Source organism: Sander vitreus, chromosome 7, assembly GCF_031162955.1.
Source record: "Sander vitreus isolate 19-12246 chromosome 7, sanVit1, whole genome shotgun sequence".
NCBI lineage: Eukaryota > Metazoa > Chordata > Actinopteri > Perciformes > Percidae > Sander > Sander vitreus.
Window position 1 is genome coordinate 5373002 of NC_135861.1, and position 27031 is coordinate 5400032.

General features: G+C 40.6%; 1 protein-coding gene across 1 annotated transcript in view; it reads left to right on the top strand.

The window, feature by feature from the left end:
- The window catches only part of klhdc8b (kelch domain containing 8B), a 138428-nt gene extending 111952 nt beyond the window's left edge, over positions 1-26476 (top strand). The window contains exons 4-5 of the mRNA XM_078254309.1: positions 12160-12261; positions 21892-26476. Coding sequence (XP_078110435.1) covers positions 12160-12261; positions 21892-22088 — 299 coding nt within the window. The 3' untranslated portion in view covers positions 22089-26476. The remainder of the gene's footprint in view (positions 1-12159; positions 12262-21891) is intronic.
- The last annotated feature ends 555 nt before the right edge of the window (positions 26477-27031 follow it).

Consider the following 27031-nt stretch of genomic DNA (forward strand, 5'->3'; position numbering starts at 1 on the left):
ATCGGTACCGGTAGCGACCGTTTTGGAACGATACCCAGCCGTACACACAGATGAGCATAATTTTAACACACAAATGACATCATCAACATATTTGGGATGATGTATATTTGTGTTATGACAACTTTTCAACCCAGACCGTATTAAAATGTTGAATCATGCATATGACAACTTCATGTACAACTGTGGTAACCCCTGTGCTGCAGTCTCTCACTGAGCTCACATTTTGTTAATACTGCAGATATCAGCGAGACGGCCTTCACACTACTAGGCCAATAAGTCATAGCTGTTTAGTCCGCTCTGAGTTAAAAGGCAAAATTGCTTGTGCTGTATTTTATTTGGAGTTACAACTAAATAATCAGATTCATATAGCGCTTTTCAAAGTCCTCAAAGTCGCTTTACATAGGCCTGCTGTCGGACAAATATAAAAAAAAATACAAGTAGAAAACTTTTAATGAAGACAATAAAAGTACGATTGCAAGACAGAAATAAAAAAAAAAGTCATTATGTATTGATATTATTCCATATTAATTCGCCAAAAACTAAGGCTTTAAACTTGAGCCTACATAAAATGCTCATTTTACAAATGTACACCCTATGAATCAATGCCTTCTCATTCCAAACGTTTCTATATGTGCCACTGGTTGAGTCACACGCGTTGACATTCATTTTCATGCATCTTTAAAAGTAGGACTCTATGAGACGTGATGAATTTGCTTAGTTACATACCGTCCACTTACTACATGCTGCATGTAAGTCTTTTTAGAGTCCAAAATGTATATGTTTATTACCACGCCATGTTTCTGGATGAGTGCTCTTCATCTTCATGTAGGTGTGTTTGATAAGGGTATCCACTTGGGCTCTGCTTTTTTAGTGGGTGGATTTTTGTATACTGTCCAGCAGCTGACTGACTGATAGATTTCTACATGTTTGCATACTGGAAGGTCACTTACAGGACCCTCTTTTTATGTTCACACTATAACCTCCTGAGCAAAGAGAATTTTCTAAGAACAGAGCGAAGAGGAGTTATCAATCGTGGGAACATTAGTAGATCTGTTCGTAGTTCAGAAGTGTCAGGGTGCATGATATGGCCATGACAGTGGAACTGATTAAAGCCCACATCAACTTGCAGGCCCGCCCACAGAGCATGCATATTTATAGGATTACTGAGAGACCAAGGAGACTCATTAGCAGATCTAGTAGTAGCCTGCAGCTTGCATCTTCTGCCCTTCCACCACTTTGGTCCTGAGTGTCCCCTAAAGCTCTGCTGGATAAGCCTGAGCCGCAATAATCGGTTTGTCCAGGATCGTCTCCAAAATGAGCTGGGTAATATCTTCCCTCATTCATTAGATCCTCATTCAGCTCAGGCAGCTGTCTACCCTCTGTCCGTGGTGCTGAGTTAGTTGTTTGTACAAATGAAAACATACTTGTTATCGCTGCACTCACAGGAAGTTTCTAAGTCCTGTAGGGTGTAGTGTTGCTTTGCACATCCCCTCGATCCTCATAAGACATGTGGATTAGTGCATCGATCTTGTAATTGATAATAGAGTGCTATTAATGAAAACTGCATTACTGCAACTGCGTGTGTGTTGGCGTGTGTGTGTGTGTGTGTGTGTGTTTGTGCACGCTTGTGTGCGCGCGTTTATGTGTTCTCGTGTGTGTGTGTTTGTGTGTTCTTGTGTGTGTTCTGTGAGTGGAAGGGATTATCTATTGGTCCGGACTGCAAATCTAGTTGTAAAGAAGATGACAATACTCTTTCATATTTACTCTTGACTAATACTATCAGTGAGCCAGAGACACAGAAACACAAAGTACTGATGGGAATGCCATTGGTTTTGCAGGTATGTATGATGATGTATGAAATAAAAAGTCACGTCATTAAATGTCATGCTGTCCCCAAAGTGTTTACAATTAATCCAGAGTACTTAATGCTCTTATAATTGAGGAGAATATCTGTACAGGCATACTGAATATGGTCAGTATGTAGCAGTATGTGAAAACAAATCTCCCTCATGGGACAATAAATGTCTATCTATCTATCTATATGTATGGATGAGCAGTATGTATTTGCTTTAAAGAATTAGTATATGTATTTTACGTAGCAGCAGTCCATGAGTTGATCATTTGGACATTGTCTTTGGTTTTTTCACCTGTGGTTATACTGTCCACAATGTTTTTTTCTTTTGATGTTTTGTCTATGTTTTTGTATTGTCCATGCAGCATCTTGCCCTTGTCCAACACACATTTCTCCCAAGGGAGACAAATAAAGAAACTTTTACTTTGAACTAAATGTAATAGCAATCCATTCAACAGTTGATATATTTCAGTCTGGAGCAACCATCCATAAAGCAATGCCACAATTGTGGATAAAAATACGGTTCCTTTTAGAAACTCCACCATGAACAGGCCACATGCCAAGAGATTTCTTTCTGTCACTAACTCTGTGAAAGGAAGACGCTGAAAAAATCTATACATAGTACATGTAAAACTCAGCACTCCCTGGTGACATTTTTGGGTCTAACAGACGGTGCTTCAGCCGATTGATGGCTCAAACAGGTCGAGTTAAGTACAACTAATTTTTCAACTTGATATCCTAACACACAACATGTGCTGTATCAAACAGTGGATAAAACCCATGAAAGGGTTAAGAAAAACCTGCATCCGCCTGCTGCCATTCTTACTGGTTGGCTGACTGATATTATTTCCATATTAGTTTTTGCTAATTAAAATGCGGCCATGCTTAACTTGCAGCAATCCGCTGTCTGCCTGTTACATTTCTCTACCAACAGCTTGTGTGCATGTGGGTGTTTGACAGCATTTCGTTTGGTTTTTAGTTTGCTTATTGCAGGCTGAATGACTGCTAGCACCTCAGAAGCCGCCTACTTCTTTTTACATCGGTCTGATGAAATCTCATCCTACCTGCCTGTACAGGTCGGTGTGGATTCACCATCAGTCCAACAGATGCAGATATATTCCACCTTGATGTAACTCAGCCGAGTGTGTGGGGACAACAAAACACATCAAGCTTGTTTTCAACACCTTGGCTATATCAAGGTCATTTCTCTTCCTTCTGCAAACACTTCCAGTGATGATTCACACAGATTAGTGTTGAGTATGTCTGAGTGGTGAATACTGTTTGTATGAAAAGTGTGAATTATCTTAATGGTATTATATTGCATTCTAGATTAGATCATGTCAAATCATATCTAATATATATTATATATAATGTAAATAATGTTTCTGCGCCTGGTGCAAGATAGGGCCCAAAAACACCAAGTTCACTTTTGGTTACATATACATTCTGGGTAGACCCAGCGTGTCCTGGGTCTAGATTATATATCTCATCTGGCCTGGGAACGCCTCTGGGTTCCCCAGGAAGAGCTGGAAAACGTTACTAAGGAGAGGGACTTCTGGAATACCTTGCTTAAGCTGCTGCCCCCATGACCTGGCCCCGGATAAGCGAATGATAATGGACGGATGGATGGATGAATGTGGGTTGTGATCCAAGCGGTGCAGCTGTTTGGTTTCTGCCTGAAATATGCGAAGCACATCTATCAGAATGTGATCCCAGAGAGGGCCTGCTGCTGCCATTACTACCTCATTTCCTTGTCAATATCTTCCCTTTTCTACCTTGTGATTAAATTTGGAAATGGGGGATGGTGGGGTCTAACTGTATCCTTCCATAGGGCAGATGTAGCATGTGTGTGCAAGTGTGTGTATCAGAGACAGAGAGTTTTTCTATGCATAGGTAAAAAATGTGTCCACATCTGCCTACTTGCATTTGTGTGTGTGTGTGTGTGTGTGTGTGTGTGTGTGTGTTATTGAGCTTCACAGTGGGCACAAAGGGAAGTGCTGGTGTCTGGGAGGGCGAAACAGGAAAATGAAGAGGATTGATTCTGAGCTTTAAATAACACACTCTCCTCTCCTCCAGCTGAGTCCACCAGACACATGTCTGCCCCACATGTCACTCAACTGCCTTTCTGTCTGTGTGCGCAGCCCTGGCAGTCAATTAGTCCAGGAACAAAAGGATTATTGGCCAAATTAAATTATTGCTTTCTCATTCCTTTTCCCCAAAGTTTATAGTTGGCTGAGGCAATAGAATGAATCATTTCTGCTGATGATTTGTCCTCTAATAGGTTAAAGCAGCAGTGAATAATGCTGCATATAAGGTTTTGTTTTTGTATGGTAGGAGGGTTTGCTCTGTCTCTTGGTAGCTTTCTGTTTGACAGGCTTTGTGAGAGGCTGTGTTAGAATAGAAATGACAGGGCAGGCACACCGGTTTTCTCTCTCACACTCTCATCTGATAAAGTTATATTGGTCAGGGGGTGAACTACGGTGGCCCTGAAGTGCAAAGCAGGGCAGCAAATCCCATAACGCGACAGGAAAATGCCACAACACCACAGCATTTCGCCAAAACATGACAGCATTAGTCAGACTGAAACGGAAAGGGTAGGTACATATTAGACACTGATTGGTTGCATTGGTTGTACGTTTTATTTTTTCATTTGAACCAAGAAAGGATCAAACAGAAATTGCATTTTTTTTTCTGGAGATTTTTTTTTCAATTATAAAAAACGATTCCAAAAACGAGAAAACCAAACTCAAAAAATGCTCTGATTTGGGTTTTTAGCAAATTTTGAAGGAGAGAAGAGGAGGGTGAGGTGACATGGAAGTAAAGTATTTCAAAATAAAAGTGTTTAGAATGGCCATTCTGTAACATCTCTCGTAATGTCATTTTCTCGTTTTTCTTTTTTGAAATCAGAAATCAAAAATGGAAATACAGCTCTGCATTTTCATTTATTTGTTTTTGAATTGAAACGGGAAAAAAAACTGTAAATTACAGACAGTAAATGACACAGTGCAACCAATCAGGACGAGGATCAGAGTCTAATTTGTACACGTCCCCGTTTCAATCTTACTAACGCTGTGGTGAAATGCTGTTGTGTTGTGGGATTTGCTGCCGTGGTTTGCACTTCAGGGCCACCGTAGTTAACCCTTAGAGAACGGAGCTCCCTCCGACGGCCGTGGGAGATTGTTTACATGATTCTGTTTCAATCAATCTAAAAAAAAAAACATAACAGAGCGTTCGTTCTTTCTGCAGCAGAAAGCTAAGGCTTCTGTCTTTAACCTCGCCACGTGTTTACTCGCGGTGACGTCATCAATGACGTCACCCAAACACAATTTCTGTTGCAGAGGAAACTATCAAAACGCCTTTACACTCTTTATGCGCCTTTATATGCACATAAAAATGAGCATATCTCAAAAACTCAAAAAATTTATATTTTGAGAAATATTTTGTTCATGTTTCTACATTGACAAATCTTTTGGATTATTATGGATATATTTAGTAAAATTTGATGAAATCACTTTATTTATGACCCGATTTCAATACTTTTATTTGTTATCCTGGTTTATTGACTTACTTAACCTTTTAGCTTAGCTGGTATAGGTTTTAGGGATATGAAGCATTTGAAGATACTCCAGGAAATGACATCACAATAACAAAAAATACCAATGTAGACTCTTGCGGACCTTTTCTATCGCAGAGTTCAAAGGGTTAAGATTCCCTCGGTGTGCATGGTTGAGGTAGCCTGACAAGCCAGACCCACATCAAGATGTTGGGTCTGGGAACTCACCATTGGCAGGGCTCAATCCAAGGGGCGGGATAAATGGTTGTCTTTCAAATTCCCTCTGCACTCATAGCCAACCAGAGCAACGCTAGTTGATAGATTAAACTTTTGCCGTATCCGGTCGGCAAAACTCCGAACACATCTTTCTTTTTTAAGAATGACTTCAGTGCTTAACTCCAAGTCTTCCAGAGTCGCGGCCAAAGCCGATTCAAAAGACCGCTGTTCACCAGCAGCAGCAGCCATCTTCTTTGTTTTCAAGTAGCAGGGAATTCACGCGGAACCGTCACAACTCTGCCGCTCTTCTGTTAAGGCTGCCCACCGACTCTATACACGATGTGATTGGCCTGACCAGAAAAGTTTTTCCAGCTCGCAAGCCAACGTAGAGTTGCTAGAGGGACCCTGGCTGCAAATTACATTTGCTGCCGCTAGGGTGCGCTAGGGTGCGTCTAGATTTCAAGGCTATGGTTGAGGAGCTCCTTGTCTCCAAAACAGATGGACCCGGTGATTAAATCGGTAAACACACTTTGTAATAACCATCATTAATGGATGATAAATTAGATAGTTAATTCCACTTTAGTTTTTAGTTAATATAAAATGTACATATGGTTCTGCTGCATCGATTTGCTTTTGTCTTTTAAACTCCATTGTGATGTTGATAATATTAAGTGTAATGCTAATTCTGTTAAGTACCCCAAGTTTTGATAACTTCATTACCTAACCAGAGTTCTAAGGTGCTCAGTGACACGATGATACTTCTCTGGCTCAGTAATGCAGCGTGCATCTTTTGTATGAGGAACGTTAACAGGTTCTTTTGCAAAACCTCCTTTGGACAGACATTTTCTTTTTGTTTGGTGGATCGACATGTGGAACTGCTTATCCACAGAAATCTGAAAAAAGACTACTCATAACTGAGGGTCATTTTAAACTCATATTGAAACAGCTTTTAAAGAGGAATCAGTCATTTATTCATGAATTGTTAGTTGTTAAGGCATATTTGGACATCTAACTTAGGCTATTTGCTTGTTCATATAAAAATAAACAATAACTTACACACACACACACACACACACACACACACGCACGTACACACGTACGCACACACACACACACACACACACACACACACACACACACACACACACACACACACACACACATAGTCAATCAGAGAAAAAGTGCAGAGGCTGAACTGAACACAGACGACAACACTGTCATGGCTATTTCTGCTAAATTATCTACAGACAGCACTGGGAAGAAGAGCAAAACAGAGTTAGCAAGTTACAAGCTTGCATGCCTGTTTGAAAGCTCAACTCCTCACTCCTCTCCTCCCGTATATCTGCACTATATTTGCATGTTATCTGGCCTTTCCATTTTCCACGGCTGAATAGCTGATGTGTTGCAGCCAGCATATCTATTAGTGAGCTGCTGGTGGCTCTGCCTTCCCCTCCTCTGACTCAGAGATTACCATTTAGCTACTTTCCCTACAGCCAGCGCTACAGCAGCTTCGCCACCCATTTTTGTTACATCGGAAACATGCCTCTCCTGTCCTCTCCTCTCCTGTCCTCTCCTCTCCTCTCCTCTGCTCCTGCTCTCCTCTCCTCTCCCCCTCACCTCATCCCTCCCCCCCCCCACCCCACCTCCCTCTCCTCTTCTACCTCTTCTCCTTTGTTTACTCACCTCCTCTCCGCTCCAAGAAATCAAATTGACAAATTGTATCTGGTTTTGAACATTTTTGAAAATGTGTTGATCCCATTATTGTTATGAGAGCTTATTTTTTTAATCCTCTAATGCTTCTCTGTCATTGTTGCTGACTGACAGAAATGAGAATTTGTTCAGCGAAGTAGTGTTTTCTTTTAATTCTCTTGGCAAGCGATGCATAACAGCAGTTCAGAAAGTCAGGAAACTATCAGCAATATGTATGCATGAAAGTTCAGAGAAGAGCATAACACATGCCCTTTAAAAAAATTAATTGTTGGTAAAGTAAAGGTACTTACTTTAAAGAAAACTTTTTTCTGCCCTCTGCCATGCTCAGTTTGGTTGAACTCATGTAACTGTTTGGGTATACCCCGCGAAAGTCTGTGAGAGTCTTTGCTGCTGTACTGTGTAGGATACTGTAACGTTACTGTCTACTGTACGATCTTTAATAGAAAGAAGAAGAAAAAACCCTGTGTTGCGTTTCTGCACGGTAGACTTATCAGTGCAATCATGATCTCCTTGGCTGCCATGATGGCTTTTTTCAAGGACGAGAACAAGAGTGTCAATCGGGTCACGTTATTGAATGTAGTGTGTCCGAGGGTCAGCTTGTGGGTTTTGTAAGGGTCAGCATGAGGGACAAGACCTACAAAGTTGTGGTGAGTTGTGCAGGGAGGTTGGTAACGTTAGTTAACATTATCCATTCACTTTAGCTAGGCTACTGTAGCCTTCATACTGTATGAGTCAAATCAATCATTACATGATTACTACTGAAAAAACTGCTATTAACTGTACATTCACTATATAAAAATCACTATGTTTGGAGGAAAAAGTGGATTGGAAGTTGTTTTGGCTCTTTCGTGGTTGTCTTCGACTATATTATTCAGTGGTGCGTGGTGGTTTATGGGATATGTAGTTTCTTCGCTTGGAAATGAAAATATGTACACAGTCTTGTACCTTTGATTTTTTTTGCATTTTTTGTTTCACTATAAACGTTATGTTGTATGCTTATGAGTCACGTCGTAGCTGGTTAGCCTAAGGCATGGTCTAAAACTCAGATTTTTCCAGACGTCAATGGGAGAAATGAATGGTAAACTTACTTCCGGAACCTAAGGACTGTTGAGGTCTATAGTTAACTGCTCCTCAGATCTCTGCTAGCTAGACGGTCTGTTCAATCTGCATTTTCTGTTGCACGACTAAAACAACTTTTCACCGAGCACATTCCACCAAACAAGTTCCTTCCCCAGGCTATTTTGCAGAGGCACTGTCATTGAGTCCGGCGCTTAGCGCCGCCCAAGACAATTGTGATTGGTTTAAAGAAATGCCAATAAACCAGAGCACATTTTTCTCCTATCCTGGAATGCTGTGTGGACTAGCCAGACCCTCCTCCACAGCTCTGTGGAGGAAGGTCTGGCAATGCGAGACTAGATGGATAGCTATGATATTTTGGACAGGCATTCATGTCACATGTCTAGCCCTGATAATGACAAACACTGATTTTAGGGAAACTGAATACTGAAGAAAAGATTGCTAAGAACCCGCAATGGTCATGGCTGTAAGGCATAATTTCCACGTCTGATAAGGGGGGAAATATGTCCCTCCCCCCTATAAAAAATCCATGGTTTTCATCCACAAGTGAAAAACTACTGCAGCTGTAGGCTGCAGCACAGGAAGAAAAGTACCACCATCCACAGTGATGGGTACTCAGCATCTTATCATTTACAGCGTTATGCATTAATTTGCATTATGTATATGCAGCACATTTTAAATGCTTGTGCTGTTGTGTATTTTGTTGCATTTCCCTGAATTTGCAGCTCATTTCCCTCACGAGGCTCTTTGCAGAGGAGACGTGGAGGAGTGGGAAAGTGGATGTGTCACTACATATCACTGTCCCAAATATAGAAATTGAATCTGCTGTTGGGTAGTGGGTTTCAAGCCAGAGAATAAGGTAGGGGAAAGGTGGAGAGTGAGAGAGGTCCTGAGGTGGATCTTGTTGTGCTGTCAAATACAGATCTCTCTATTATGTACTCTATTTTTGCCGTCTCTTCCTCTCCGTCTCCCTTCCGACTTCTGCTCTCTCTTCCTCTGTCCAGCAGTAGTCTCACTTTGTCAGACCCTTCTCCACCCTCTGGCGAGTCCACATAGCATTCAGGGATGAAAGGAAAACGTGCTCTGGTATTTCTTTAAACCAATCATAATCGTCATGTGCGGTGCTGAACTCTGCAGAGAGTCATTGCAAAATAGTCATGCGAGAGAAAACTCAGATTGGACAGACAGTCTAGCTAGCTGTCTCAATTTACCCTGCAGAGATCTGAGGAGCAGTTAACCATAGTCCTCATGAATCCACTGGGTTTAAAATTCCAACACAAAGAAAGCGGAAGGAAATGGAAAATACATGCATCTGGTGGAATTTCCTGCAGCACTGGAGCAATCCCGGAAGTGGAACGCGAAGGATATACACTAGTCCAACAGTGATTGATTTTTTGTTGTTTTAGGTGATGTCCAAAAACTGTGAAGTCTGCATTTTCTGGGGGGCAAAGATTATAATAAATACAATACATGCCCCTTGTTAACCTTCCATCCCCCCTGCCCATACCTTACTGTAGTAGCAGAGAGAGTGCAGGGGCAGAGGGGTTGTTTAGTTGAATATGTTAGTCTAGTCTGCCTGCCTGACTTATTGATCCTATATGTGATTGAATTTTGAGCAAGTTAGAATCTAGGGCCTTGACTATTGCTGTGACATAAATATTAGTAACCTAACTGTGCTGTGTATTGATAAATCCATGGCACTGTCAATGGGTGCTGAAGTAGCAGAAAGATTTGTAACAAGAAGAGCATGTTCAGGCTTGCTAATAACATCTCTTCTGACTCCATGCATATTTTAAACTATGAATACCAACTTTTGCCTGCTAACAGGCGATTTAGATTCCGTTTGTTTTAGTCTCGCTTTGCCATACCCTCCTCCAAAGCACGCTGGAGGAGAGTCTGGCTACTCCACATAGCACTCACGGATGGGAGGAAAACGTGCTCTGGTCTATTGGCATTTCTTTGAACCAATCACAATCATCTTGGACGGTGCTAAGCACCGGAGAAAAGCCGCGGTGCCGCTGCAAAATAGGCTCGGAAGGAACTTGTTTTGGTGGAACGTGGATGTTTAAAAGTTGTTTTAGTCATGCAACAGAAAACTCAGACTGGATAGATAGTCTAGCTAGCTGTCTGGATTTACTCTGCAGAGATCTGAGAAAAGGTTAACCATAGTCCTCATAAATCCACCAGAGTTTAAAATGCCAACACAAAGGAAGCCCAAGGCAACAGATATCCGGCCTAAATGAGTGAAATCCGGCAGATTTTCTGGCGGCAACGGAGCAATCCCAGAAGTGGAACGTCAATGATATAGACTAGTTTGTTTAGACTCAACAGGGTCAAGAACTCTTTTATACATCAGTCTATCCTGTTCAGTGTGTTGCCAATTTGCCGATCTGGTTCGGAGGATATCATGAAACATGTTACTTTGTCATGGCTGTTGCTGATGTGTTTTCATCTTTTGTACTATATGTGTAATTGTTGTCTAACTTTGTTTCCTCTACGGAGCTGCTCTGGAATGCAAAATGAATTAATAAACTGATAATAACGTATCATATTGTAGTTTTGACTTTTTCTCGAGTCACGCTCTTCTGTCAATTTCATCTTGGATCTATAATATTCTCTAAACTAACTACTACCCCCGTTAAAAATGAAGAAATCACCAAATGAGTACAACTAAATGACTAGTTGACATTTTGGAAAATACACTTATTGGCTTTCTTGTCGAGAGGTAGGTGAAATGATTGAAACCACTCTCGGCTCCGGTCCTGGAAGTTATTTTTCAGTTTATTATTTTTATTATTATTCAGTTGCTCCATTGACATTTCAGAAAATGCTTATATGAAGAGTCATAAGCCTGGAACCAAGCCAACAAGCTACATGACATAAAAAATTTGATTCTGTGCAAAAAAATAATCATAATTTTGAAAATGTAAAAAAAAGGAAAAGGTACAAGACTGTGTCAAAAAACGGTCATAGACTTCAGTGGTAGCAGCTCATTAGCTGTTCGAGGGTTCGAGGCTTTGGTAAACATTTCCTTTCTAACAGGGAGTTCCACCAATGAGAGACGTTTCTTTTATGCTTGTCGGTAGTGTAGTACTTCTCCATGCATGAATAAAACATGTTTTTTCTTAAAACAAGGTTGATTTCATACGGACTTGTGGCTTCTACATAAGCATAAACCTTTGTTTCAGAATCTCATACTATAGCTCATGGTAAGTCTACCTTGGATGGCTAAGACATTATGGCTAATAATCAAAATCCTAATCTCGCTTTGCCAGACCCTCCTCCAAAGAGCATTGGAGGAGGGTCTGGCTACTCCACAGCATTCAGGGATGGGGGGGGAAACATGCTCTGGTTAAATGGCATTTATTTAAACCAATCAGAATCGTCATGGACGGCGCTAAACTCCGCACAGAGCGAGACAAAACTCAGATTGGACAGAAAGTCTAGCTAGCTGTCTCAATTTACCCTGAGGAGATCTGAGGAGCTGTCAATAATAGTTCTCATGAATCCACCAAAATTCCAACACAAAGAAAGCGGAAGGAATGTCTTTGAATGTCTAGGATATAGACTATCAAAATCCTAACTCTGAATATGAAAAAAGATGTTCTGTGTTTGGGTGTCAACATATAGCTGTTTTGTGTTTTTCTTCTAAATACTTTGGCAATGAGGAACTTCCGTGTTTCTTTTATTGTGGTTGACTGACCTATTCCAAGATGACTGACAGTATCTCGTGTGCTCTCGCTTCCGGCAGGTATCTGGATCAAACCCAGCCGAACATCCAGGATGAGGGAGAAGAGGGCTGACTTTGTGGCAGGATGCCTGGGAGGAAGGGTAATCGCAGCTGGTGGTCTAGGTCAGCACCTCCATTCCTTTCCCTTTTCCATGTGTGTTCTTTTCTGTCAATTAAATACAACATGGTGCTTTGACCCATGCAGGAAAAAGGGATGAGAGTGGGTCACAGGTCATCCTGTGATTGATTTCCAATGTTGCAGCACCTTTTGTCTGCTCACTCTCTCTGACATACCTTACAATGGCTCTACCCTACTGTGTATTTTTTGGTGTATAATGAAAAACAATTGAATTGTAGTTTCAATAAAACCAATTACTCAAACATTTAAAAACACTACATTTTGTAGTCATAATGGTATGTATAATGTAGGACAAATAAACTGATTGTCATGTGTAAAATCGGTGGATGGCCCCTTTAAATCACATAACCCATTTTTGTTTATGATGACACTCTTTCTAATGCACAAAGTATAGGTTAAAATCATTACCTAGTAAAAAAAAATATGGTTGTTTCTAAAGAATTACCATAGTAATACTATTTTTATTATTACTAGGTAACTTAAAATATGTTCAGATATTCCCCGTATACTTACAGTTGGCTTCATTTGATAATAAAAGACCCCACCACTTACAGACAGTGAAGTTGTTTGTGCCGACTTCACTGCTAACAGCAAATTAAATACCAACTCTGATTCATCACAAACACCACGCACATCATACAGATGCTTACACACACAACCAAATTAATTTTCCATTAACTTTCCATTTTCTCCTTGACTGAGCTGCATTTGTTAAAGTAAATATAGTGTGAAGAGAGACTGAGCAATGCTACAAATTAATCACAGGTCAGCTTTTATCCTCAATTACATGCTTGTTAAGTAGAGATTGACTCCCTTTACGGTGCACCTGCATGCATCAGCAAGATTACACTCATATATAAATATATAGTACCAGTCAAAAGTTTGGACACACTTTCCCATTCAAGTGAATAAGAAAGCGTGTCCAAACTCTTGACTTATATATATATATATATATATATACACCTAAAGGATTATTAGGAACCCCTGTAAGATTTCTCGTTAATGCAATTATCTAATCAACCAATCACATGGCAGCTGCTTCAATGCATTTAGGGGTGTCATCCAGGTCTAGACAATCTCCTGAACTCCAAACGGAATGTCAGAATGGGAACGAAAGGTGATCTAAGCAACTTTGAGCCTGGCATGGTTGTTGGTGCCAGACAGGCTGGTTTGAGTATTTCACAATCTGCTCAGTTACTGGGATTTTCACGCACAACCATTTCTAGGGTTTACAAAGAATGGTCTGAAAAAGGAAAAACATCCAGTATGCAGCAGTCGTCTGGGTGAAAATGTCTTGTTGATGCTAGAGGTCAGAGGAGAATGGGCCGACTGATAGAGCTGATAGAAGATCAACTTCGACTCAAATAACCAATCGTTACAACCGAGGTATGCAGCAAAGCATTTGTGAAGCCACAACAAAAAACAACCTTGAGGCGGATGGGCTACACCAGCAGAAGACTCCACCGGGTACCACTCATCTCCACTAAAAATTGGAAAATGAGGCTACAAAACAAAACTGGACAGTTGAAGACTGTAAAAATGTTGCCTGGTCTGATGAGTCTCGATTTCTGTTGAGAAATTCAGATGGTAGAGTCAGAATTTGGCGTAAACAGAATGAGAACATGGATCTGTCATGCCTTGTTACCACTGAGCAGGCTGGTGGGGTGATGTACTGGTGTGGGGAACGTTTTCTTGGCACACTTTAGGCCCCTTAGTACCAATTGGGCATCATTTAAATGCCACAGCCTACCTGAGCATTGTTTCTGACCATGTCCATCCTTTTATGACCAGCATGTACCCATCCTCTGATGGCTACTTCCAGCAGGATAATGCACCGTGTCACAAAATCTGATATCTCGAATCTCGAAATCTCGAATCTCGAAAAACTTGAACATGACAATGAGTTCACTGTACTAAAATGGCCCCCACAGTCACCAGATCTCAACCCAATAGAACATCTCTGGGATGTAGTGGAACTGGAGCTTTGTGCCCTGGATGTGCATCCCACAAATCTCCATCAACTGCAAGATGCTATCCTATCAATATGGGCCAACATTTCTAAAGAATGCTTCCAGCACCTTGTTGAATCAATGCCACAAAGAATTAAGGCAGTTCTGAAGGCGAAAGGGGGTAAAAAAAGGTATTAGTAGGGTGTTCCTAATAATCCTTTAGGTGAGTGTATAAATATAGACACACACACACACACACACACACACACACACACACACACACAAACTGGTGTGGTAGTTATAGAATGACATCTATTGACAGATTTAAAAGCCATCTATTTCTGCAAGAATGTCTTGCTGTGCATAAACACACAACCAACGCACATGCTAGATGTTGTAGTAGGTTACTGTCTCTATAAGCCTCCCCTCCCATAAAAGCCCAGTCTGCTCTGATTGGTGAGCATATCCGGGTCTCTGCATCTGTGCTTTCCACTCTCACCGTCTCTGTACAGTCCGTTGCAGCCGGGAATGACTGTAACGGAGACCAAAAACTACACAACCGCGGACATGATTCAACAGGACTGAGATCCAAAATTCGGGAGACATTAAGACTTGCAACCAAGATTACTTGTCAGCTGTGTGTCTGCCTGGCATACACTGTGTAGGACGGCCAATTTAACCCGCCAGTCCTTACTGATATAGTGGCATGTGTGACGTAGCTCTCTGCTGTGAGCGCCGTCTAGCAGAGCCACAAAAGAATAAAAAATGCAACTTACTAGTGCAAAATTAGCATTAGCAAGTTAACTTGCAGTTAAGAATTAGATTGTAGATTTTGTATATTGTATTTTTTTTACAATGCCAAAAACTTAATGTTTTTATTGTGTTGTAGTAATATTATTTTTGACTGTTTAACCAATAGTATTAAGTTAGTAGTATTATAGTATAGTATTAATTATCCACAATTCCTATTGTCAGTAAACGGTTAAACAGTTAATCGATAACATTCCTGTCTCAGAACGCTCTGAAATCTGAGGTTTTTGCTCATATGGATTACAGAAAATAAGGAAAAGCATAATAGTTTTCCATTTATTGATTGACACTTCAGTCCTAAGATTGTTTAACACATTCTCATGTGGGCTTAATACACTTGAGCAGTTTTGTTCTTTGTCCACAGCTCAAAGTGACAGACACTAATGTGTAGGGACATGTGCGTGTGCGTGTGCTTGTGCATGTGCATGCGAAAAGAGAGGAAAATGCCAATATTGTCCTGTTGAGAGAGACATTCAATTCAGGAGGCGACAACAGAGAGAGAGAAAAAGAGATGGTTGAATGAGATACAAGAATGGAAGAGTGTGTGTGTGTGTGTGTGTGTGTGTGTGTGTGTGTGTGTGTGTGTGTGTGTGTGTGTGTATGTGTGCAGATGACAGCGTGAGGGAGAGTGAGAGGAACAGAGTTAGATATGGTATATTTTTTTCTTTCTCTGTGCGAATGTCAGCTGTGAGTCTGGCTCACCATCTAATCTATGGGGATATTTTGGATGTGTGAGTCATAGCAGGTTTATAGCACATTTCCAACCCTCTGTCTTGACTTGGGAAATAAAAGAAGAAAATACATCCACAAAGACCAAAATGCATCTATAATGCAGTTATACTGTATGTGTGTGCACACTTATAAAGTTCAGGTTAAGGATGAAGGATTACAATAGTCTTTGCATAAGTTGTATATATGTTCCTATTATACTGTATATAGATTAACTCACTTGATGAAAAGCAGAAGTTTTCTGCACTTTTTGTTGATCTTCCAAGGCTTCTGATACTGTTGATCATAACATTTTGTTAAATGAGCTAATTTCCATTGGTTTGGTGATTCTACTCCCAACTGGTTCAAATCACAAGATTGTTGAAAACGGTGTCCCACAAGGATAAATATTATACCTCTTATTATTTTCTCTATAGATAAAGTATTATTTTTTCAACTAAGCAAACTCAATGTCCATTTCTATGCTGATTAAATATGCTGCTCATTGAATTGAAATTTCGATAAAGAGACCAAAAAACCATGACGATATGAAATGCAATTGATTGAGCTTTCATTATAATTTTTTGTCAAATAATTTAAACTGAATTGAGGATTCCAGTGCGACTTAGCATATTGCATTGCCAATTGCAAAAATGAATTGTAATTTTTTTTAAGGAAAAAGGCCCAAAAACGTCCATAGAAAACATACCTTGCTTATACTACACGTTATATTACACACATATTTACAAAAGAACTGGAAGAAGCAAGAAAGAAGGTCAAGGATGAGTCCTGTGAATTACTTGCTGAAATATAATGTAAAAGAGGGAATGTAATGACGCTATGTACAGCACACATCATACCACAAACTGTACTGCAGGCTTGCTGTGGCTTCCTTTAGACCTAAAGTGCTGTGTTATTGTCACGCTGTCTGAAAAACGGATGCAGGAGGTCAGAGAGAGATAAACAGAAGAGACAGATAATAAACACTTGTGAGCTTCCGAAAGGGTAACGCTGAAGAATAGGGATGGAAACAGTCGAGGATGAAATTGATATTGGAGCTGCAGATGCAAAAAACACAGACTGCAACAGATGATTCACAATGTTTTTGGCCGATTAATCACTGGGTCAACTTGAGGCAGGAACACAGATTATGTTTGTATGGCCAATTATAGTTATGATAAGGCATCAGGACAGATCAGACCAAGTTGGACCAAGTCAGTTGCAGTTTGTTCCAGCTGGTTTGGGCGAAAAAAAGTGTAGTGTTTCAGGATCTTTTATCATTTGTTTTCTGATCAAGTTCCTGCCTGATGTTTTCACAGAGATTAATCACGCTAAGCTACAGTTGTTCAGGCAGCTAACTGGAGTCTGCAGCTGCACTCATCGGGTGTGCTTTTTTTAACTGAAATTTAAATCTAGTGCATTGTTTAAATTACCGGTCATTGTCGGTGAACAAGTCTGCGTGCTGCTCACCTCACTTGCTGCTATTCATTTAGCATTTAAAAAAAGTCCCACCTTCATTCATACTCAAGGTTTCTGCCTGAAAGGGAGTTTTTCCACACCACTGCTGCACTACTTTTGTATTTGTATTTATTTATGATGCCTAGACAACCAGCTAGTCTTCCTGTCGTCCAAAATAAATAAAATCAAATACAAAAATATCTGCATACAGAACTAACTAACAAAAAGCAACCACATTTAAAAAAAATAATAAAAATAATAACAAACCAAGCAAATAGAGAACTAAATGCTTTCTCTTGGTGGAATTATTGGGTCTTTGTAAATTATAGTGTGGTCTAGACCTGCTCTGTCTGTAAAATGTTTTGAGATAACTCTTGTTATGATTTGATACTATAAATAAATTGAATTTAATTGAAATTCAAGCGTCAACCTGTAGGCCCTCATTATCAGGTTGTCATCATCAGAGCCTAGACAGGTCAGACTCTGTCTTGTTTTTATTATAGGAACACATGAAATTCAATTTTTTTTGGTATTTTGGAGGTTGCCCAGCCTCGCGACTCTAATCAACTACCTGTCGTCCATGTGTTAAAGAGATAATGAAAAATCGTTCTATATTGGCGGAAATTGCTTGTGTGTGGTGTCTAGTCTTCTGGCTTTCAATTATCTTAAGGTCTGTTGTTCCCACCTTTACCTTCTCACTGATACAAACAGGCCTCTAATAAATCTTTGACTCTGAGATTCCACTGTAACATGTGACAGTAGGTGAGTAGCATTATTTCAAAAAGTATAAAATGAGGATACCGTAGCACATAGTAAACTAGAGGGCACTGGGAGAGTGCAAACCTCCGCCAAGGCCATGTCCGATCTCGCAATGTTAACAATAGTGAAAAATAATAAGTGTATCATCCATGTGAATCGGCTCTGCTCCAAAATGTTACGGTTTCTTCCTTTGGTCCATGCTATATCCTTCCACCAAGTGGAAAATTTATATGTAGATGTTTGTAATCTGACAAACAAACCGAACTGAAAAAATAACCTCCTTGGTGATTGAATGAAAGTAACAGTTCTCCTCAAGAAGAAAATTCAGCCAAAAATCAATCTTGAATCTTAGCAGTAAAGGTCAGTTTTGATGTCAGTGTCTTGGAATTCAACAACAATGGCTATTTCTAAGCTCCTCATCTTTCAACATGTTAAAAAACCTAATCCGTAACTGAAGTAGAAGATGGTGAGGCAGTGATAGCCAGGGCTGGGTATCGTTTATATTCCTTACCAATACTGTGACTTCAGTACTGGTTCCTAAACGGTTCTTTTTTCAATACCAATTTCATAAAACAAAAAGAAATTGCAACATTATACATTAAGGCACAAATCTTCTTATTTATTTTTCAGCTCCTACTACGTGAGCCCCGTCTCTGTGCGTAACAGACTTTTTCCTGTGTGCGTCTGTGATGTGGAACGTTAGACAGCCAATAACTGAAATTGGGTATTGAATGACGAGGCAATTCTTGATACTCGATACTTTAGAGGCAATTTGGTCGGAGCCTAAAACATATTGAATTCGGTACCCAGCCCTAGTGATAGCATCTAAAATAACAAAGTGAATTACAACAATTTATCAATAAAATAACTCCTTGAACGCACTGATCATCACGGACTGATGAGATGCTAGCGTGTTAAAGCTAAATGTTACAGCATGAAGCACCACAGTGAACCATGCACTACCAACTCTAGACAAACAAACAGGTCAAATCGCTGTACTGTATGCGCTGCAGCTTACGTATTGTGTGAACAGCAAGGAGGTGAGAAGAGGAAACGTGCAGGAGAGACTAAGAACAATACAATGGAGGTTGAGAGTTGGAAGGGTGACAGAAGCAGAAGAAAGGAAGACAGTCTGAGACAAGCAGCATCAAAGAAGAAAGAGTCAAGCCAAAATGAGATCAGGAGAGTGGAGAGAAGGAGGACAGGAGAAAGAATAGTTGGGGCGAACAGAGCAAGGAGGAGGACAGATGGTTAAGAGCAATAAAGTACAGGAAAATTTGTTTCTAAGAAAGGACTAGAAGGAGAGAAAGAGGAGGAGTTGAAAAAGGAAAGACAGGAAATAATAAAGTTAGAGTAGAAATAGGCAAGAAGAGGCACCAGCAAAAAAATAATGGAAGTAAAAAGGAGAGGAATGGAGGTCATGAGGAGAGAGAACAGAGGAGGAGAGGAGAGGAGCGGCGAGTGAATTGACGTGACGTTTGTGGGCCGTGAATCAAAGCAACGGCAGGAAGCCTTTGAGCACCAAGAGCAGCAGTGTGTGTGTGTGTGTGCGTGTGTGTGGTCACAGGTTTGGGTACGTATGTGTGTCTCCATAAAAAATGATAATGGAGCCGAGGCCTGAGCAGACCCAGATTGCTTTGAAAAGGCCGACCCAGTGCCGTCACTTTGTTCTTTGAACAAAATGATCATAATAGTCTTCCTTAGAGACACACACACACACACACACACACACACACACACACACACACACACACACATATCATACACTCAACAGTCATATAATTTGGGGACTCGCTATGATGTGGGTCTCCATGGAAACGGCAACAACTTAGTGCTGGCTGATGTATAATGACAGTGAGCGTTGCACCTGAGGTGAAAAGAGGGGAGGGAAAGAGAAACAGAGGGAGATAAAAAGAAGCACAGCAGACCTGAGAAAGGAGAGGAATCCTTGGTGAGACTTAAAATGTCCTACATTTTTAAGTTACATCCTTAAATAGGCCTTCTGGCTGTATAGTTCTAAATCATTGTAAATATGTTGTCAACCCTTCCTGGAAAACATATTTAATCCAATAACGTACATTAAATTAATATCCTGCAACATTTGCATATAAATTAAACATTTTGGGCCCCAGAGGTAGCTGCAGCGTGAGCGCTCCTCACTTTCACCCAGGGTGAGTACATGTTCAAAAATCTGGCAGTTCAATAAAGAGTTGCTTGATATTCTTTATTGAAAAAAGGAACATGTGATGTGTTTATAGTAACACTGAGTCAGTTACATGGCGTCAAGCCTTCTCAAGCAATGTTTACCATGCTGCGCATGCACAAACAGTCGCAAATAAAACAGGCTTATGCCACAGGATGAATAGTCAAGCATTCGTATTAAACAGCCAAATCCCTATTGTTTAGTTTAGCGTTGATAATGATACAATGATTATATAATAATCAGTCAAAGAAAGAAATTCCAAATAAGGAAACTCAAAAGTCCTGTTTCAATGACAGAAGACTATGGAAAGTATAGAAAAAAGAAAAGAAAACATAGATTTTGCAGCTATAAAGCTGATACACTATCATAACATTTTGAGTGTTAAATCTTTTTAAACATGGCAACACAATCTATTCATTTATTCATTTATTTCCGACTGTATTTTATATATCTATATACATTGTTTTGATCAAGCTGTAAACACAACACCGGTATATATTATCACCTTGTAAAGTTGTGACTAACATGTCAGCAATCAGTTGCTTATTTACACATCCAGCAGACACGAAGCCACATGATGTGTGTGTGTGTGTGTGTGTGTGTGTGTGTGTGTGTGTGTGTGTGTGTGTGTGTGTGTAGGCTTGTTTAACTATATTCGTGGGGTCCAAAAGCCTGGAGTCCAGTATACTTGTGGGGTCCCGACAGCTTTGTGGGGCCAAAATGCTGGACCCCACACTTCAAAGGGCTGTTTGAGGGTTAAGACTTGGTTTTAGGATTAGAGTTAGAATTAGGTTATGGTTAGGGTGAGGGTAAGGGTTAAGGTTAGGCATTTAGTTGTGATGGTTAAGGTTAGGGTAAGGGGCTAGGGAATGCATTATGTCAATGACGGTTCCCCACAAAGATAGTGCCACAAACCTGTGTGTGTGTGTGTGTGTGTGTGTGTGTGTGTGTGTGTGTGTGTGTGTGTGTGTGTGTGTGTGTGTGTGTGTGTGTGTGTGTGTGTGACCACTATGGAAGCAAATAATGGCCATAAAGATTTGAATCTTACAAGCAACTAAATACCCAATAACTCTTGAATGTTTGAAAGACAATGACTTCATAGCACTGAATTACTTGAATTCATGAATGTATGTGGTCTAATTTCCCCTCTTTCAAAATTCCAGTAGCCAATATCAAGTTATGCAATTTCAAAAACGAAACATTCTATTTATTTTTTGGGCTTCACAAATATACAGATATAAAATTAAACTACCCAATAATCAAAAACTATATTCAAAGATAATAGGCTGAATTCAGATCTAAAAATTAAGTCAACTTGAAGTAGAAGATGGTGAGGCAGTGATAGCCAGGGCTGGGTATCGTTTATATTCAGTTCTTGAATATATCAATTGGTATTGAAAAAAGTTCAGTTCACCTGGCTAAAAGCCTTTACACACTGGGGGTGGGTTTTTTTGTGCGATAAAGTTGAACGTCAATATATGTTTTCAAACTGTTGTTTTTGTCATTAGTACTTTCACACAGAACGTGAATATTAAGCAGCGATAAAGCAACATTGTTTTTTTCTGAGCTTTTGCAACACGAATAAAGGCATCACCAATCACGTTGCGCCTATACTTACGGATTATAATACAACACAGAGGCTGTATACAGTATGTGTGTGTAATGGCCTTTATGCTGCATTTGCAACATAATTGCTGTTATCCTTACATGTTACTTTCATTTTGCAGGTAATGAACCATTGCCGTTGGGCACAGTGGAGAGCTACAACCCTGTGAAGCGTCGCTGGGAGTATGTGGCGCCCATGCCCACTGCACGCTGCTCCTCTGCCCTCCTGCAGACAACCAGCATGCTCTTTGTCATCGGCGGAGTTGCCCAGGGACCCAGTCATGCTGTGGAAGCCCTCTGCTTACCGGAAACAGTGTGACACATGCACACACGATAACACACACACACACACACACACACACACACACACACACACACACACACACACAGGAGTGCAAACCAGCATTGATATTTTATTCATGTGTGTGCACGTAAACAGAGGAAAACACATGAATTGGATCCACAGATCGCATTTAGATACTTTTCTACCTTTATGTCCAACTGATGGATTTCTATTGTACACTGGGATGTAAGAAACAATTTTTGACATTCAACAAGCATTTTCAACTGCAGAGACAGTTTGTGACAGAGCTGGACGAATACAAGATTAAAGCGAGGACAGAACACTGACAGCTTTTCTACACTGGGGAAATCAGAGAGAAAGAAAAGAATGAGCAAAAAACAGACACACACAAACACAGTGTCTGAAGAAACAACACGCCTTTGAACTGTTGAGTATTTTTCAGAATAAAAGCAGGGTACTTTTCTGGATATCAAAGGAAGATAGGGCCATATCTGTATCTCTTCTTTGCGGCTGTGTCGCTTTCCCTGCTGCTACATCAGCGAGCTCGGACACTTTTCTATGACCTTAGAAACAGTTTCAGACAGTGTCGTTCTGGGAATGTGTATGTCGGTTGTGGTTCTTCTGTTTTTGTTGCCGTGTTGTATATGTGTGAAAGTTAGCGCTGCAGCTAGCAACCGCTACCAGTGTCAACAACAGTGGCCCTTGACATGCATTCACACTTCAAGCAACTGCTAGTCAGAAGCCCATCTATTTTCTACAACCAGTGTAGCATTGGTTGACGTTGACCACAGTCACTGTGTTTCCTTTCTTTGTTGTTGTGCTGACTGTGGTCGGCACCTCGTTTTGCTACACATCGATCCACCCCTGCTTTAACATTAGCGCCACAACAATCAATCCCGAGCAAATTACCTTGGCTGAAACGGTCCTTCACACCGTAGCACAAGGATGTAGTTGCTTGTGGAGTTCCTCATACCTGCTGCACTGAAGCACCCAGACAGATTAATAACCTGAAATCAGCGTCCTGACACAGTATATTCCCCTTAATTTTTATGATTGATAGTAATACATTGTATTACTGTATTTACATCAAATTAATGTCAGTCAGATGATGGATAAAATGGGAAGAGCATCTCAAAGGGATGATACCTGGGCAGCATTTTGAAGTCAGTGTTGGGCAAGTTAGTGGAAAAATCTAGTCAATACAGATTATATATTATTCTTTGAAATTTTTTGTATTATACTACTTAACTAATTATTCAACAGCAAAAGTAATTGGTTGCATTAAGTTACCCAGCCCAGCTCTGTCAAAGGTGCCTTTAAACAACTCCAAAGCCTCCACACCCGCATGTCACATCAACTGTATTTAACGTGTAGGTGTAGAAATCGCAAACATGTTCAAACAGTTCATGAGATGGTCACGTAATTTCATCTATTGATTCGTGTACACAGATACGTTTATCTCGTTTTTTTCGTGGTGGTCAGCACGTTTTTTAAACTAATGTATTTCAATGGGAGGCATCTTTCGTGATCACAGCACAACTATGGTAGTGAGTAGTATGAAATGCCGAAAATCCGCGTAGGGAGGTTGGTTGGGGTAGTGGATGGGTCAAACAACACAGGACTTTCACCCCGGAGACCGGGGATCGTGTCCTGCGTGTTACATTTCCTTTCCCCGTTCTTCTTTTCCTAAACCCAACCATCCCGTTGTTGTCCCGCGTCCCCCAGAGACCGCGTATCATATCCCGCGTGTCACGTTTCCTTTCCCCGTTCTTCTTTTTCTAAACCCAACCTCCGTGGGCCCATCATGGAATTTTTGGCGATTGTGTTCATTTCACGGCTGACATTACGTGCTGACCACCAAAAAAAACAGATAAACGTGTCTGTGTACACAAATCAATAGATTAAAAATTACGTGACCATTTCACGAACTGCTGTGAGACCGTGTTGACAGTTTGGAGGTATTTACAGCTGGTTTAAGTCCTGTTGTTAGGGTGACACTGCTGTCACACACTCTCCACTTTCCAATGAACAAAACCCAGGTGATTCCTGAATGTGGGTTTACCAATGGCTAACGTTAGCTAGCCAGAAAAGAACACACAGCTTGTAAATTAAGACAATTTGGAGTTACATCTTTTTGCTGCCTTATAACATGTCCAGCTCTTGTGCCAGGCTAACACATAACACAGTGCTCTTTCCACTGAAGGCATGAGACTGATGTCAACTACTGGCCAAATTGTCAAAGAAACAAAGTGTAACTGGGATTAGTAAATTTTAATCCCTTACAGTCGGTCTTTGGTGTTTTTTACCCCCAACGTCTCCTCCTAGGCAGCGCGGCAATGGTTGTGTTTAGGGTTAAGGTTAAGGTTAGCTGCCTGGAACGCGCCGTTGGAGGCAAAAAACACCATCGAGCCTTACAGTCATTGTTACTGGAAAAGTAACACATTACTGTAACACATTACTAAGTAACTACTGCCCACTGTTAGCCTGTTAGCCAAAACAGTATGTGACAACTACACATAGTATAATAATATACTTTTATTTTGTCCCCATGGGGAAATTCCTTTTTTCATTTTGTTATTTCACACACATGCATCAAATGCAGAGAGATTGTCTCCAAGCCAAGTCCTTATGGACTGTGCTACTGCATGACATTAATGAAAACCTTAAAAGGAGTGATCTGTCTGTCAGTCCTTTGATTTTCTCAACAACCGTTTATCTATTCGACTTTACACTTGGCAGGTGTATTGCTGAGGACACAAGGAAGTGCAGTGTCAAATGTGAGCTCTTGAGATCTATTGGACATATTTATGAGTAGTGCGTTATTTACACACTGTAGTGTACTGAGAATGGACCTCTATTAACTGTTACACCGCAAAACGATATGCTGGGTACAGCTCGCGCTCCGTTGCTTGTACAGTACATTCAAGAACAGATGAAGAAAGAGAGACCAGAGATGTTACATTGTAGCAAACTTAAACATTTCAAGCATAAGCAATGTAACTTTAAGAATGAACGCTTCCTGTTCCCAGAAATAGCCTGGTCCCAAATAGCTAGCTTTGAGCAAATTACATGTATACTCTAGCATTGCTAAGGTACACATCTATGTCATGGCAAGTATGTTGCTTAGGACACAAGGAAGTGCAGTGTCGAGTAGAGTGAAGTTTTTTTTTGATAAATGGTTCTCGGGGAAGCAGCAGAACCGGTGACCAAGCATGCGGCCCATTCCGAACAGGCATGTTTTGAATGAGCACTGCACAGATAAATGGAAAAGAATTATGCTGGAAGTGCTTTGAGATGTTTCTATGGACACATTTTGTTGCCATGACTCTGGGTGCCCATTGGAATCTATTGTAACTGCTGTGAATCTAAGTTGACATCAGCTACTACAAACCTTTTAGAGGCACCTTTCAGTCCTACAGGGTGAGCAGCTGATACTCAAAAGATGGACTTTTTGTTTGGGCTGAGGTGAGGCTTTGTGTAAAAGGGTTAGGGATAAAAGATGATGGAGGTTAGCGGCAGTGCAGAATGTTTTGTGACAGATTCAGTGACTTGTGGACAGCAGACGAGGTCGGGCATGAAACGAAGGAATGACTTAGTGCAGTGTGTTACTGTGTGGCAAGCTGCCTCTGTTGGTCTTTCTTATTCTGCCATACTGGTAGCATTTTCAAGTATAGACAGCCATCAGCTCCTCCATTCAGAATACTGTAACACAGAGGAGTCAATCGTGGCTCCGTCTGGTTTGGTTTTACTTTTACTAAAATTAGCATTATTAGGCGATTGATCTACAAGCTTAACTGCTCTTGCCTGTAGAATACAGGTAATGATATTTGCCACGATAAAATGTCAAGTTTATTTTAAATTACCAGAGTTTATTTGAAGGTAAATTTAAAGGTAGAATGTGCTTCAAAATGATAAATGACCGTGAGACTTGCAGTAGGAAAGAAACTGAAAAATGAAAGCCAGATTGGATCGACAGATATGATTGGACAATTTAACAGCTAATGGTCTATTTTACTACTCAAACACACACAAAAAGCTGAGATAGACGACTGCAACCTTATTGCACTGTGCATCATTTAGAGATGACATTCATCTGCTACATACATACTATTTTAAATAACTGAATACATGTTGCAGGTGCATGACAAACAAACCATTATGTCACCCCAAAAAAGGAAACTTATTTAAAAAAAAGACTTGTATGCATTCATACATACGAGAAGAGAGAGAAAAACATAAGTTAGTTTGATCAGTTAGAGGCACAAATAAGGAACAGTACAAGAGGAGGAAGCTATCTCTGACCCCTAATATGCAATAAGCATTATTTCTCACACACACACACACACACACACACACACACACACACACACACACACACACACACACACACACACACACACACACACACACACACACACACACACACACACACACACACACACACACACACTAAAAACACACACTAAAACACACACACACACACACACACACACACACACGCATCATTTTCCCTGTATTGCCCCACTTCATATACGTTTCTGGTCTGCACCGTGGCAGACAGACATCTTTTGCTGTGAGAGAGCACTGAAGCTGCTGGAGCTCAAACAGTTGGTTATTTCTGGTGTTGCATTGTGTGCCTCTAACTGAGTGTGTTAGGTATAAGCCACTCAGATGTGTGCATGTGCACACACACACACACACACACACACACACACACACACACACACACACACACACACACACACACACACACACACACACACACACACACACACACTTGGACGCAGAGCCAAGCACAGACCTGTTAAACCTGAGTGTAAGAATGCAGTCACTCACTCGCACAGTTCTCTGGCAACACTCACAAAAGCTTGGAGACAACACAGAGATCATTTAGTCTCTCAACAGCTCTGCTGGTTGGGGACTGTGGCTTCTACTCCATCCAACACTGATTACCTACG